General features: G+C 49.9%; 3 protein-coding genes across 3 annotated transcripts; 2 read left to right on the top strand and 1 right to left on the bottom strand.

The window, feature by feature from the left end:
• Positions 1–49: 49 nt before the first annotated feature.
• SMAC4_12100 (uncharacterized protein) lies at positions 50–1,889 on the top strand (the record flags this gene model as incomplete). The annotated part of the gene is made up of 2 exons (XM_003348579.2): positions 50–1,483; positions 1,572–1,889. 2 exons carry the CDS (start codon positions 50–52, stop codon positions 1,887–1,889), a joined length of 1,752 nt encoding a protein of 583 aa, XP_003348627.2.
• A 371-nt stretch (positions 1,890–2,260) lies between these two features.
• On the top strand, positions 2,261–2,978 carry SMAC4_13450 (uncharacterized protein). Its single transcript, XM_024655258.2, has 3 exons — positions 2,261–2,531; positions 2,603–2,665; positions 2,735–2,978. The coding sequence occupies exons 1-3, from the start codon at positions 2,286–2,288 to the stop codon at positions 2,825–2,827; spliced, it is 402 nt and encodes a 133-aa protein (XP_024511163.2). The 5' UTR covers positions 2,261–2,285; the 3' UTR covers positions 2,828–2,978.
• An 8,896-nt stretch (positions 2,979–11,874) lies between these two features.
• On the bottom strand, positions 11,875–14,320 carry SMAC4_09459 (uncharacterized protein). The gene is made up of 2 exons (XM_003344369.2): positions 13,228–14,320; positions 11,875–13,134 (listed from the first exon to the last, which is right to left on the bottom strand). Exons 1-2 carry the CDS (start codon positions 13,888–13,890, stop codon positions 12,604–12,606), a joined length of 1,194 nt encoding a protein of 397 aa, XP_003344417.1. The 5' UTR covers positions 13,891–14,320; the 3' UTR covers positions 11,875–12,603.
• Positions 14,321–15,573: the final 1,253 nt, after the last annotated feature.

Raw genomic sequence — 15,573 nt, 5'->3', positions numbered from 1 at the left:
AGAACGCGACAAAGCCGATTGCGGACGGAAGAGCGCCGGTGACGACGGGATGGCCGGATGGAATCAGCCGACCGAACCGGCGCGCAAAATTGCCGGCGATGACGATATCGAACTGGCCCGGGTTCTCCCAGTTCAAGATGATGTTCCAGATGCCATCGTGAACATAGAGTCTTCCACAGCACCACCGCCGCATCCGAACGCCGATCACAACAACACGACCAGCCGTGATCGCGGTGCTCACGATGATCCAGCAGCCAACGGTGCCCCCTCAAATTCTTCACCTCCCATCCCAATAGGAATCAGCCGCTCCCTAACCCTCCGCCTCTACACTTCGCACTTCCTCTCCACCTGGAACTCTCGCCTCTTCGAAGCCGGCGTCGTCTACTTCCTCGCCACCATCTTCCCCGACAACCTCCTACCCGTCTCCCTCTACGCGCTCTCTCGCAACCTTGCCGCCATCATCTTTGCCGTTCCCGTCGGTCACTGGATTGACACCGCTCATCGCTTGACTGTTGTCCGCGCCTCCATCGTTGGACAGCGGCTAGCTGTCGCTGCTTCATGTGGTCTCTTTTGGGCGGTACTGGAGTTGCGGGTAGGATGGAGGGCGTCGAAGCTTGTTGATGGGTTGTTCGGAGCCAGTGTGTTGCTGGCTTGCGTGGAAAAGCTGGCTGCGGGGGTGAATTTGATTGCGGTGGAGAGGGATTGGGTGGTGGTTATCACGCAGGGAAACGACGAGGCGAGGAGGAAGATGAATGCGAGAATGCGGAGGATTGATTTGTTTTGCAAGTTGCTGGGACCGTTGACGGTTGCGTTGATTGCGGCGGTGTCGGTGAAGTCGGCTGTGTATACGACGCTGGGGATGAATCTGGCGTCGGTGTTGGTGGAGTATCTTTGCATTGAGACGGTGTTTCGGAGGGTGCCGGGGCTTGGTCGTCCTGCTCCGGAGGAGGCACCGACTGATCAGTCGTTGGAGCCGCTCTCGATGGTCGATGGCGAGGCTGGCAGCAGCACACGTTTTCAGCTTGGCAAGTGGCTCGGGGACATATCATGGCGCAAGCTGCTCATGATTCCCTCTTTGCGTCTCTACTTTGGCCATCCAGCTTTCATCCCCTCTCTTTCCCTCTCCCTACTATACCTCACGGTGCTCTCCTTCTCCGGCCAGATGCTGACCTACCTGCTTGCCTCCAACCTCACCCTGTGGCAAGTGGGCATCATCCGCGGCATTTCGACAATCTTCGAGCTCAGCGCCACCTGGATCGCGCCCCGTCTGATGAAGCGCATCGGAGTCCTCCGCACGGGCTTGTGGTCCATTACATGGCAGATTACCTGGCTAGCCGGCGGCGTCTCCTGGTTCTTTTACTACTACGGGAAGGGCTATGAGGCCACTAGCCTTATGTCTGCCGTTGGGCTTGTCGTTGCCGTGGCGTTCAGCCGCGTTGGTCTTTGGGGGTTTGACCTCTCGGTACAAAACATTGTGCAAGATGTAAGCCTAGCCCGGCCTTTGTCACTTCCCTTCAGTCCAGTCTACTCGAGCTCTGCGTTGCTACTAACAAGTCTTTCCTTGGGTATAGGAAGTCCAAGACGATCGCAGAGGCATCTTTTCCTCGGTGGAAGCGTCGTTCCAGAACATGTTCGACATGTTGGCTTGGGCACTTACCATCATCTGGTCCAGCCCAAATTCCTTTCAGTGGCCAATTGTCATCAGCGTCGCGGCAGTCTATGTGGCTGGCGGACTCTTTGCTCAATTTTTGCGCCGTCGTAGAGGTCATCTTCTGCACCCACCAGCGTGTATCAAAACCAACAGACGTCGACGGAACAACTCACATTCGTTTAGTGTCGGTTGGCATCGGCGTTCAAGACGCAGTAACAGTGACAGCATCATCCTATGATAGCTTACCGGCTTGTCAAGTATCCAGTTCTTCTTTCTTCACGGAGTGTCTATCCACATCTAACATATGTCAGAAAAGGTCGCAAGACTGCGACCGCAACACGTCAAAATATTGTTGACCTGATCGAAGCCAAGGTCACACAACTTTAAAGTGCACCTTTGACCCCGCCTTGCCAACCAATTGTTGTCAGCTCTCTGACCTCTCAACTGTCATGAATATGCAGGATGGCTGAAGCCTTGTTGCTGAACAGTCATATGTTTGCCGCATTTCCGTGATCGTCGCAGCCTTGTGGTTCAAAATGACAACAGGCTCTCTCACTGCCTACGTCCACGACCACAGTGATCTCAATGACGGACTTAAAGTGTCGATGTGTCTATAAATGTCGGATCTCACTCCATGAGTCTCAGCTTTCTCCGTCTTCATCAGCAACAGCCCTTCAAACTCTATCAATCTCCTCCAGCCCAACAACCATTTCCCATCCCATCCAAATCTTCAACAAGCAAATTCAGCGCCAACCCACTCAGCTCCAGCGCCCTCCACCAACACAAGTCACAATGCCAAACTCAATCTACTGCAACGCCGACGGCTGCGAGAACGACAAGGTGTTTTCCGGTAATAAACAACACCAGTATTGCTCCACTCGTAAGCACACCTATCTCCCTTTGTTGTGCATGCAGCTTTCTTCACGACAATCTCTGATGAAAATGGAACAGACAAATGTGCCGATTCTTCGTGTGGTCAGAGAAACAAGGCGGGTTCTATCTGGTGCGGTACACGTATGTCATCCATCTGCATACACTTGATGCCTTGTTGATGTTGAAATGGCTGATATGAAGATTTTGTAGACAAAGATGGGAAGTAGGGGCTGCTTGAGTAGTAGCAATGACCCGATGGAGAGAGAGATTGGATATTACGTACTCGTGGTGGTCTGGATGTAGCCTTTTCAGGTTGGGTCTAGGTGATGATGTATCTTTGTGTGTGTTCTGATGCTTTTTCTAACTAATTGCTCGTTGTTCTGATCCTATTATCATTCCCGTGCTGCTTTTCAGATCTCTGGCGAAGTCGTGTTCTAACCACAGTCCTCCAGCAACGCTGCACCGAAGAACCGGAGGAATAAGACAAGATGGAAGAATAAGATACAAGACAAAAAAAATAACGAAGAAAAAAACATACAACACCAGGGATTCGCTGGTCGTCACCGACCCAACTACTAGTCTGGCCCTCACTGGCTTATCTATGGGAGAGCGGACGGGATCCCGAGTTTTCCAGTGGGTATGGTCGTATGTATTTGAGCCAGGCAGACAATTGGATTATATGCAAATGGCATTGATGGTGTGACAAGGGCAGAGTTTTGGGCTTGGAACAGTAGTTCAATTCAGCTCATAAAATACTTTGGTCTCGAAGGCCTTGTTGATCCTCTCAACCTCTAGGGGAAGGCTGGGCTTCAAGGCCTTCTTATGCCAAAGGGAAACGGTACGTATCCAGTACGTACGGGTCCTTGTCACCTGAGGCTCCAAGGCACCTAGCGATCTGCATACATGTAGGTCTTTCTCGTATGACACCAGGAGTGTGGCATATGTCCGTGTGACAGGTGGAGAAGGACACTCATCATCAACGACATCGACTGGGAAAGCCAAGAGTCAAGACAAAAAATATAAAATAAAATAAAATAAGAAATAAAAGAAAGGAAAGAGAGCAAGAACATGACAATGACGATACCGGTATTGATAAAAGCCCCATAGCGAGATTTGTAGGTATCAACGTGAACAGCCAATTCATACTCATGTAATGGGCAAAGTACTGGTACATCGATCAGGACCTTATTCGAAAGTTTACCTGCTGTTGACATCTACAAGTTTCTCCATTTCTAAAACTTAACCCCCGGTATGGCCGTTGCGCAACAAGTTCAGTGATCGTAGACGAGGTTAGCTCAATGAGGCACCTCGGCGTCCATGCCGTAGAAATGCCGGTGTAACTAAGGATTCTCATTCCATATAAGGCGAGCTGCATCACATCGGCGGGGAAAGCTGCCTCTTCTCCATACAGCTGAAGTTGGTTGTAGGGTAGGATGGATGAATTCTCCGTGAGGATAGGTTTGTAGAGCAAACGGATATGTCTGATGTCGCAAGCGATTTCGACAGGGCGAGGGCCTTGAATGCAACTCGACTGAGGAATGAACCTGCCAACTGGTTAACTTTCCTGGTATAGTAGACACTCCCAACTTCAGGAAGAGCCAGTCATTTTGATATGTAATAGCGGGGGAGAAGGTAGACATCGTTTGATCACAATGTCTCAAACCCTTTGCTACCTTCAAGTACTGGGTAGAAGCCCAAAGTACGTATCACCCAGCACCTCAAGACTGGTGTGCCTACCTGGCATGTTCCAAGCCGGAGATCGTGCCATACATGGGGTAACTGCATGGTCCGGTACAGATTTGTAACGTCGATGCAGTGAAATACCACGACAAGGTGTCTCTGGCGGCATTTCCATAATATGGAGGATTCAAACCAGGGCAGAAACATCTCCCCGACGTTGCAAAGTGACAGGCGCGCTTGCGCCTAGACGGCAGATCAAAGCCGTTACGTCCGAGCATGCGATACGTAGTGGTAAGAGATGCCAAGTAGGTACTAGCGAGAGGGGTCTAGTACATGAACAGGGCCGACTGCCACCCGGGCCGAAGTTCCATGCTACGGAAGTTTCTCTCCTTTGCGAGAACCATGGTTCTAGACTTCTCCACATGCTTCCTTCAAAGCAAGGGTTGGTATAGGGTCATCCGAGGCAAAGTCGGCGATACAACCATGTGGGTTGCAGAGAACGAACGGACAAGGACAAGGAGGCGAGGAGGAGCGGGTTGACCCGCCGAATAAAGAGCCGCTCACCGAGTGGCCCTCGGTGTGCGCGGATAATCCTAAATGGGCGCGAGCTACACCTCGCCTATGTAACCGATGGCGGGGAAGGGAGTGGAGGAAACATGTTACAGAAGGAGCTTTGGCATTGGTGTTTCTCGTGTCCCTGGCTTCAAGGCTTGGCGGTAGCAGTGCACGTTGCAGCCTCGTCTCCTCCTAAGTGTGTTGACATATCAACCGAATTTTGACTCCCAGTTTCTAGATGCAGCTTGACCGATTTGGTTGTTTCGTGATAATAGAATGGAATGGTGAGCAATCGTTGGTGATTCTTCGACCTTGGCATGGAAAGCCGAGATGCCCAGCTTCGTATGGTTGATATAGCCTCGTCCCGGACCATGGACGGCATAAGATCACGGCAATAAAGAACCACTGATACAGATTGAGCCTCAACAGCTATTCCATCGTGTTTGGAGTTTGGTAAACAGAGGACTGTGCCTTGACGTCACTGATGATAAGAAAAGGGAGGATAGCAGGGCGAAAGGAAGCACCAGAAAGAGGAACGGTAGGGGGGAAGCAAGGGATGTAAACAAGTTAATCAAAGGTCGACCCCTCGTACCTTGTTTGGACGTTCACACTGGTGAGATTTAGTCATACACCCGGGCGGTCAGGGACGTAGCGGACAGCAGATAGCCTTTGGGCGCTCTCTGTGTACGTCTAAATCCAGGCACGTTATCATAGGAACAATCCCGCAATGTCTGTGCCAGGACGCGGCGTCACCCGTCCAGAGCCTATTCGTTGATCGGATAATGACTGGATCGAAGACAGGATTTTGGAGGATCGGATGTGAGATTGCGTCTGCACCCGATGACAGCGATAAGCCACGATAACGCTGTGAGACAGTGGTTTCTCTTTTTCCCCACCCGTCTCAAAGAAGGCTTCTTGTAGAGTTGACGTGTGATTGCTTCTGACAGCGATTATTGCGACCTAGTTGAGAGATGACCTGTCCACCTGGCACAAAGCCACTCACTGCCCGACAAGTAGACTGTCTGGTGCCCAGCTTCGAACATTTGCGCAGTGGAGGCCAGGTGGAACATGACATCCCCATCTATCCTCCCAGTTTGCGACTCGGGAATCAATCGATTGCAAAGTAGTGATCATGGGTGGCGTGCAGGACATTCCGGACAGGCCTGTTTCGGCACTGGAGGCGCATTGATGATACTCCCCCAAGCGAGCAAGGTGTTTGTTGCGTAGAGTGGATCAGGGAAAGATAGCCGAAGAGTAAGCGAGGCCCCCAACTCAGGCACCCGTGGATCGCTTGATTGCTCGTATAGTTTGACGTGTCTGTTGGTCGTTTAGTGCCGTTGGTAGCGCGTGGAAGTTCCTGCAAGTGGCGTTTCCCCATAGTAGATGCAAGCCTCTTCATATCGCGATCCCTTTCCGGGGCTTTTAACCAAGATGAAATGATGGCACGATGGTGACTGCGGATGAGGTTGGCTGATCATCCTCTCTATATGGAAACGACGAGACCAGTCGATAGGGGGGGTCCATGGGCGCCGCAAGACTACACTGGGGAAGCAGAAATAACACGTCCGGCGACCTAGGAAGCAGGAGACACAGCGATGGTGGTTGCTGACGGGGCCTCTCAAGCATAAATGACTGCGTTATCCTGCTGACGACGAAATGTTGTGGTTATCTTGGTAGTTCAGTTATTTGGGCGCGAGTTCCCGCGACGCGTGGCCGATGCATGATCCGTGCTCGCTCCGGTAACTGTTGGATCCTGCGTTAGCATGGGAGAACTGTCGTCGTTGTTGTAGAGAGATTCAGATCCGGGACTACCTCTACATCTTTCCGCCTTGTTGGTGTGGTATTTATTGTTAGGGTATTGACCGAACTGCTGGGGAATTCGGATGGAAGCCAACAAACGCAGAGACAACGTGAAGGGGTCACAACCGTGACGCTTCAGCAAGAAAAGGGCAACGGAAGAATGTCAAAGGATAGTTGAACCAACAAAGCTCGAGATGATGTAGTGGAAAGACGGGTGCACATCCGTGGTCCAACATCCGTTCGCTCCAATCCAATCCAGGCCGCCGCTGAATGTCGCCTCAATGTTCCTTGTTTGTCTGTCGACACCTGACAATTCATTTTGCGGCGCAGACTGTTCCTTCCATGGTGGTGCTTTGACGGCATTTGGCTCCAAAGGCAAGAGGCGTCGTGTGTAGGAAGAGGGAAGAGAAGTCACGACTAGGTGAGCTCCTGATTGTGGTTGATTGTGGGGTTACACCTTCCTCAGTCTAGAATTTGCGCTAAACTCAGATACCCCGTGGGGCGTGGGGGTTGGTGTCTTCCTATGTCTCCGCAGTGGGGCATCGCTGTCACAACAGGGAGGAACAATCTCATCACCGATGGGCTGACGGATGGAAGGCCCAGGAAGGGACAAAACCAGTTCCGAAATCAGCGTCCCGAAATAACATCTTTTTTAATTTCCACCTACTGCGCCGCTGTCGGGAACAAGCATGTCCTCCATCCCCGCCAACAAATTGCCCCTTGGTTCTGAATCTAAAGGGGTACCATGGTTGAGCATCGAGGTGTTGATTGCTTCTCTATTGGGCAAGAAAATATTGTGATGTTTCGTAAGTCGACGTCGGCCCTTCCTCGTAACAAACGGATAACCAAGCATGCTTCTCCACAGAGTTACGTTTCACACTTTGCCCTGATTGACCTTTGTCAAACCCGTTGACGCCCGATACGGGATGGATCTTCTGTAACTATGAAACAGGAATCTTTCAAACCTTCTCTTGTCACTTCATGATCGACCTCATCTGGCCCAGATGCTCTGTGGGCCCTGGGGAGATCGATTGCATCACCGGCGTCACTGCCACTGCACTCATCGCATTTCATTCCATTCCTTGGCAAGATACTCGTCGGTTCCATTCGTTACATTCGCTGTTTCTCCCGATTACTATTCAGAACTCGCTACCCAACCATTACCCAAACAACACTTTCAGGCTGCCTCAGTTACAGTCCAAAAAAACCAGCCGACGAGTTGCGGTGAGCACACACACACACACACACACACAGAGAGAGAGAGAGAGAGAGAGAGAATCGTATGTCCCCTTTTCGAGATCTGCTGATGCGACTTTGTTGTGCGATACGGCGCACGCCGAGAGCTTGTCTAATACAGAGAGGGGATGATGCACAAACATGGCATCAGATTGGCCTTCAGACCCCTGGACATTTTGAACATTGAATGCCCTCCTTTACACTTTTCCTTGTGAATGTTCTCATCCGAGTCATCCCAAAGCGGTATCATCACCAGCATGACCTCCTTTCTCCGATATGATATCACCAAGACAGCTAGTTGTTCAACGGCAGCCAACCAATGAAGCCAAGGACTTGTTCTTCCACCGAGATCAATTTAAGTTTTGCGCATCAGCGTTGCCAAGTCCCAATCTCATTGTTTATCACTCGTTTTACCCCGGGCTGTGCCCCAGACTTTCATCCCTCTTCTCACCCCGCAATCTCAAGAGCCAAGACCAGATAAACGATCAAATAAGGGGCAGAAATCCAGGGCAGTTTCAGTGGATGAGTGGTTAAGAAAAGAGAACAATCCAGCCCAGCCACACAAGGGGAGACGGAATGTCAACGAAAGCTGACGTGATACACAATTACACATCACCCATCCATTGTTGCTTCGTAACAGTCCTGTCGCAAACCTATGAGTGACACACACAATGGCCTCCGGTTTGCTCCGGTTCTTTTTGTACAGCCGCTCAGGAACATATCGTCAAAGCGAGGGAAAGGCCAGTGAGCTTAAGAAGATTCACTCCGGAATCGGCCTGAGTGCTTGTTTCAAAATGAGGACACCCCCAGACATCTCTGGCAAGTGCTGAAGGCAGAGACAGATGGTGGTTGGTGTCTCCGTTCGGGACCCCCGTATTACTACTCGGTATTGTGACCACCTCCCACGTTAGAGTTGTCATGACATGCCAAGGGGGGCCCAAGAGCAACCAAGGACTACGAACCACAAACGGGGAACCACAAGTTTACCTACTGCCGCGGAAACTGCGCCTCGCCCTCCTCAGCGCTGGGCCACATCTTACGAAATCCCCACGGGGATAACCGATTAGAAGCAAGGTACACATTTTCTGCGTTTCTGTTTCAGTCTGCCGTGGTTATTGGCGTCGTTTCCGGCCTCGTCGTCGTCAGCCCTCAAGAGGCGCGGAGGTTTCGGTGCGCAGTGCTTACGTTCGGTGTGTGATTTTTCCTTACAACAATCCTACTTACACAAGTTAGGTAGTCCTCCCCAATTCTTTGCTGTTCACTGTAGTGACATTACGTACCTCAAAAAAATCCCAAAAATTGGGGTAGCCTAGACCACCAGTTCAAAGATGAAACGTAATGTCCTCGCTAACTAACCCGCCTAAACAGCAAGAGTAAGCGAAAAGCCAAGATCACTTTTTACGCGGGACTCAAACTCGCCAAGCCGAAACTGTCAAAAAGTTTCGAACGGAGGGGCAAACCGCCGAGCTCTAGTTCTACTGTACTCAGAGTTTTCCGGCCTAGCGTAGATTCCATCGACGAAGCCATCGATTGCGCAATATGCAGTTTTGCACCCATCATTAGCAAACCTGAACTTCAGTCCTCGGGTACACCTTCCCACCCTAGACAACCTAGACAAATCCCAAGAAATTTCCAAGATCTCCAAGATTTGAACTATCGATTACGATTGACAACCCGCGCGCAGCTGAACCTACCTAGAAGACGCCGGTCGGGTCACCCGGGTCAGTTACTCGGGCCACTCGTATCTACTTAGGTAGCGTACATGAATGTACATTATTGTATGGGGTGCATCAAATCTACTCTAGTCGGAACCATCCTCCGGATGATCACTCAACTACTCAATCACTCATTTACTAATCGCACGCACATCTAAGCACTCACTTGATAGGTGAGCGAGCGGCTACCGAAACACTATGCCAATACCTGATGCCTACCATAATATTCCTGCATGATGATGTTGACGACAACCTAAAAGGGATCGGAAGAAAACCAAGAGAAAGAAAAATGGATGATAAATGTGCCGCCAACGTTATCTTACCTCCCTGTCTGTACTGTACACAGAGTTTATTGCACCACACATCAGACTTAGTTGCACAAGAGAACATGGCAGCCACAGTAGTTAGTGCCAAGTGAACGTTAATTTAGGTACGACACTCTCACCTCTCTCACCTGAGCGCAATAGCGAAGGGGGTTTCAGCCATTAGTCTCATGGCCTTCACATGGTTCCCCAGTCAATGCCGGGCTGTTGGGTGTCAGATGAATATGTATTGAATGCCACTTGGCGGTCAAGGGAAAAGTGAGACTTTTTGCCAACTCCCTCTCATAAAAGAGGGGGAAATTTTTCAATAGGACAGCAAATATTATAGGACAGACTCCATAGTATTCTACTACTAAACTAACCTATACGCATTTGCACTACTATATTATATAATAATATTTACTACTACAATGTAAATGTAAAATCCAAAATACTATTCAATTAAATAAACAGTAAATCACTTAACAAATCATATTATTTATCTAGTACAAATATCTTTTCTAATACCTTCTCTGATACAAATGCAAGTGCAAATGCAAATACCTTCTGTTTTTTTACTAGAATACTTATAGCCGCTTTTTTTACTTCCATATACAATTGTACAACTTCTTTTATAAACTTTATAACACTCTAATATAATATTTTTTCTAAAACTCTCAACTGTAATATAATAAATACAAAAGTAGAAACTAAACAAAACAGTATAAATAAAATACCTATTAGGGTAATACGTAATAATAATTTCAATAACTTAATACTAAGCTTAGAAATAGTGAGCAAATTAAATAAGTAGTAGTTAATATATAAGAGTAGTAATAATTATTATTTTCTTTCTTTTCTTTCTCTTCTCTCTTTTCTGTATTATTTTCCCTATCATATACTTGTCACGGCGCTGGCGGACCACTACACCACTAGACTATGTTCCAAAAGGATACAAGTGTAAGGGTTCTACGAGGTATACACACAGGTAGGCCTTGGTGAAAGTGATAATATTCGACAAAGAGGAAAAGGGAAGTCTGTGCCAGTATGGCATGGAGCTTACAGCTAAATACACAAGAGAGGTGCGTATATCGAAGGTGCTAGAAACGCCAAGGTCGAAAATGTGGTTCGTGCGGCATACCCCAGGAGTGCACCCAGTCAGAGGGCAGGCCTGGCTTTCATAGAGTTCAAGCCAGGCAAACACCCCTAGGCGCCAGCCCCATGACAACAAGTAACCAAAGCTGGTAGTTCGGTCGCTTAAGTGGTCTTATATAGTTTGCTCTGGAAGAGGCACCCGGGTGCATTCCATGACATTCTTAACTAAGCTATCTCCCTAATTATAATATTGTCACAGGTTGACATTGGCTATATAGTGTGCATTCCGAGTTCTGCCTTATAAGCAAAACATCGTCCTATCTTTTGTAAGTTTAGCCGTCTATGCATATGCACCTTAGCCTGTCATAAATATAAATAAAGAGTTTTGCGTAGTATTAGTAAGCGATTTGATATGCGACTAATTAGTATTATCTCATTGAACAATTCCCCTCCCTTTTATAAAAGAAGGTTGGTAAAAAGTCCTACTTTTCCTCTAATCGCTAAGTAATTAGTGTGAAATAGTTGTGCGGAAATGATGTAGTATAGTGTAGCATGGTGTGGTTGTTAATCAGCACCAAAAAGTTGGGGTAAAAAGTACAGGGTAAAGACATAAGAAAAGTAGCGTTTCGGATGAGGATGGGATGGATAATCGACTTGATTCAACCCCCCTTGATATGAGAGATAGGAGGAGAGGGGGGGAACCGAGCCCGCCCCGCCCCGAACTTTTTCGTAGCCACGGACTGGACTTTGTGTCACACGGTGGGATGAATGAAGACACAGTCTGGGAGAGACACACTCGAGTTGCACACACAGAAGGAAAGATTACTGTGTCGATAACCAAGAATCAGTAGGTATGATATGATACACCGCTTCAAAGGCGAAAGGGGAAGGGGAAGGGGTTTATCAAAACAAGATCAAACAATCATTATCTATGCGAGCAAGTGGAAAAAAGGACCGTTGTTGTTCGAGGAAACACGGGTGCAATACCCCGAGTAAGCTAGTGTATTACAGTTGTTTGCTTTAATCACCCTGTTGGTTATTTACCAGACGCATTAAGGATTACACTCCGACTTTCATGTTCACGTCCACAAATCTGCCTGTCTTGAACCGCTTGATGACGAATTGAAGAGGAGAGGTATCTCTCTTGTTTTGATATTCCTGCCTGCCTGCCTGTCTGCCATGACCAGAGGAGAGTAGATGGGAGATGATGTGATGAAGCCAAGTCTATCCCGTCGCAAGAAAAAAAAAACACGCCAATGAGTATAATGAAACACAAGATGTAGAAAGGAAATAGTTTCTGATCCCAAACGCAAATGTATGCCTCCCCAAATCTATAATGTTCCCAAGTTGTCCATAACCAATTAAAAAAATGATTTCGCTGCGCCGACTGTCCGGTTTCCAATGCCCATTCGCCCGCTAGCAAGAGCCCAACCAAATGATCCATCCCTTTTTGGTCGACAATTATTAGACGAGTGTATCAAGCAAAAATGATCAAAAGGCTCTCTATGCAAAGCCGTACTCCACCGCCAGCTCCTAGCCAAGAGCCAGTGGTAACCCAAAATGTGATGAGAGGAATCGATCCGTCAAACGCCAAACTTTGCATCCCGTCTATATCGTCCCGCTAGTTCCCGCTAGTTGTTATCATTCGTCGTTATCGAACAAGTTCCAAAAGCCAAGGTTGTTCGCTGATGTTGCTTTATAACCTGTCCATCATCTCCGTTCCAGAGAGGCTGGTAGAAGAAGAGCTCCTGACACTTGGGTTAAACCCATCGGCGGGCCCAAGCAAATCCTGGACAGCAACCTTCGGCACGGGAAGTTTCCTTTGAGTACCATCAGGTCGGCTGATGATGTCGGTCAAGGACATACCATTGCTCCTGGGCGCAGCGGGAGGAGGAGTCTGGGTAAGCGAGAACTGCCCATCAAGAGCGGGCTCAAGCGGAGCCAGCGCAGGCGTCGTGTGCTGCTGGCCCAGGGAAAGATTCCTGAAAGGGGGCAGCTCAAGGCCAGGATGAGGGCGCAGACGCGGCGAGTGAGCAGGAGTAGCGAGTGGTGTGTGATCGGGAGTGGGCGACAGCGAGTCGTGTGAGAATGTTGGGGAAGAAGGTGCTGTCGAGTTGGGCGAGTTGGGCCTCGACCTCTTGGCATGCCTGTAGGACTGGCCGTAGTGGTCATCGTGATCCTCGTTGGAGTGCGACCTCGACATGTGATAAGCCTGGAGCCCAGGGAGCTGATTCCTGGAAGCGGCGGCGGCATGCAGAGTGTTTCCGTAGAACTGGAATCGAGGCTGGAAGTGATGATGGCCAGCGCCGTCCCGCTCAACTTGTCCGGCGGCCCTCGCTAGGAGCGAGATATCAGGACCACTTTGGCTGCCGGCGGAGCTGCGGGAATGGCTGTAAGGGTTAAGACCCGAGGGAGCAAAGTTGTAAGGGCTGTAAGAGTGGTGAGGGGGAGACACGTTGGGAGAGGACATGGCAGTAGGGGGCGCAGAGCGGATAGCCTTGGGGCCGGGGGGAGGCATCATGTCGGGCTGTAACCCGTGGCTGTGAACAAGGGGATGCTGCTGCTGGCCCTTGTTTCCCCTCCGCGAGTTGGGATTGCTGTGTATCCTCGAGTGCCGAGTCAGCTCGTCCGAACGCGAGAACTTCTTGCTACACCCCGGGAACTGGCACGCGTGCGGCTTCTCTCCTGTGTGTGTGCGAATGTGTCTTGTCTGATGCTCGAGGCGGTGGAAAGCCTTGTCACACAGAGGGCACTTATAGGGACGTGGGAGCTCGTTGGCGGGCTCGGTAGGTTGGGCACCAGGCAGGGGCCCGTTGGGGCGCAACAAACCGACTGTGGCCATGTCTGCTTCGGGCTGTTGGTGTTGCTGTTGTGGTTGTGCGGGTTGTTGTCTTGGAGAACCGCTGTGATCTCTCTTCTCGGCCGTTGATTCCGATGGATTCAGCAGATTGGAAAAATCTACTGCTGACTGTACGCGTTGCATGTGATCCGCCTCCTCTTGGGACCTAGTTGTCCCAATTAACGTCCTGGGGATGTGGTATTTGTGGTCTTCCAATTGAGCTGTTGCGCTCGCTTGCGTGTGCAGCTGCTCAGGAGAAGGATGAGGGAAAAGGTCGCCAGAGGTTTTTGACAGAAATCCCTCTTTTTCCTCCTCGCTCGTTTTTCGCTAGGTAGTTGTTTGCTGGCGCCGACGACTCCGAAATCCGGTAGTAAAAAAATTGACGATGCTCTTGTCAAGGGATCGTAGATCGGAAGGTTGGTGTGGAGATCGGAGTTGGTGTTTGTTGGTGTTGGTTCGTATGTCGCTGTGTGTTATCTTGATAAGGTCAAGTGCCGTCTGTTGTGCAGGCGCGGGTTGAAGGCGATGTGGGTGATTGTTGGGGAACGTTGAGTGGTATGGGGAAGTAGTGACGAAAAACGGCGGGAGGAGATTATTTGGGGGAGCCGCACTGGTTTAAATGGGGGATGGGCGGTCTGACAGCCGGACTGACATGGGGCAACAGGCGGGCATGTGTGGACAGTGGGACAGGCCAGTGAAGGTGTGGAGTGGGCGGGTGGACGTAGCGACGACTCAGCGAGGCAGAAACACCTGGAGGACGGGCACAGATTTGCGGGCATAAACAGGCAGAGTGACTGGCGACTGGGCTGGAGGGATGCCAGGGGGAAGAAGGGGAACCTGGAAGGTGCAGGTGCCCAGTGGAGGGGGATCTGAGCTGTTATGATCGGTACCCGTACGTGGTAATGTTTTAGATACGCGAAAGATTGTAAGATACGTAACTGACAACTCTCACCACCAACACTGCTCGCTACTAACCGCTTTGAGTAATGCCCAAGCGATGTGGACCTCTTCTACATAGTACGTGTACTCCCCAGATATTAAGCAGAAGTTCAACACATCCGGATCACGCTTCTTTGACATGTGTTCCTACGTCGAGTCGACTTGGAGAAATGCGATACAGAAGACTTAAACAGTACATATGCCATGGTATTTGTACAATCCGATACGAAAGCAGTGAATGCGGCGCTGGAGTAACTTAATGTAGGTACCTTGTAACCTTGCTCGCCTATCCTGCAGCCCGCCCCTCCCAAACCTCCATGAGGGGGGGCTCTTGCAAATTTGGCCGGTGTGCCAGGAAGGCGCGGCAGGTGTAGCGCTGGGGTGCGTGGGTTGACGTTGTGGGTTCAGACTTTGCTGCTTGGAAAATTACACGATATTACGCCTTGGACAAGTACCGACCGTACAGGTACACCTGGCAGTCAGTCGTCGCTTGAATCTCTGGATGGCGTGCAGCCAAGCTCGCAGCCAGGACATTCTTCCACACACGCTTTGAATGTCAATAGCTTTCCCTCTTTTTTTGTATCATGCCCTACCTGCCTCTCAGTTGATCGGAAAAGGGGGCTTGTATGTATGGCATGGTCGGCTGATAAACAGATCCGGGGGGCCGCGGGGGAAACTCTGGATGGGCATGGAGAAAATGGTGGGGTGAAGTGGAAATCCGAGCAGGTAACAGACGCCGACCCCATGATAAGGCTTGCGTTGGTGGGAAAATGGCAAAAAGGGCGTTTGCGAAATAGTTTCTCCCTAGGTATGCTCCATCTTGGCGCCAGTCCTAGTGTAAGAGGTTGTGCCGCTTCTATTTGACCCTTTCGTCCATGGATCACCGCA

Source organism: Sordaria macrospora, chromosome 3, assembly GCF_033870435.1.
Source record: "Sordaria macrospora chromosome 3, complete sequence".
NCBI classification, from domain to species: domain Eukaryota; kingdom Fungi; phylum Ascomycota; class Sordariomycetes; order Sordariales; family Sordariaceae; genus Sordaria; species Sordaria macrospora.
The sequence above is the reverse complement of the archived record's forward strand: the minus strand, read 5'-3'. Positions and strand labels throughout refer to the sequence as shown.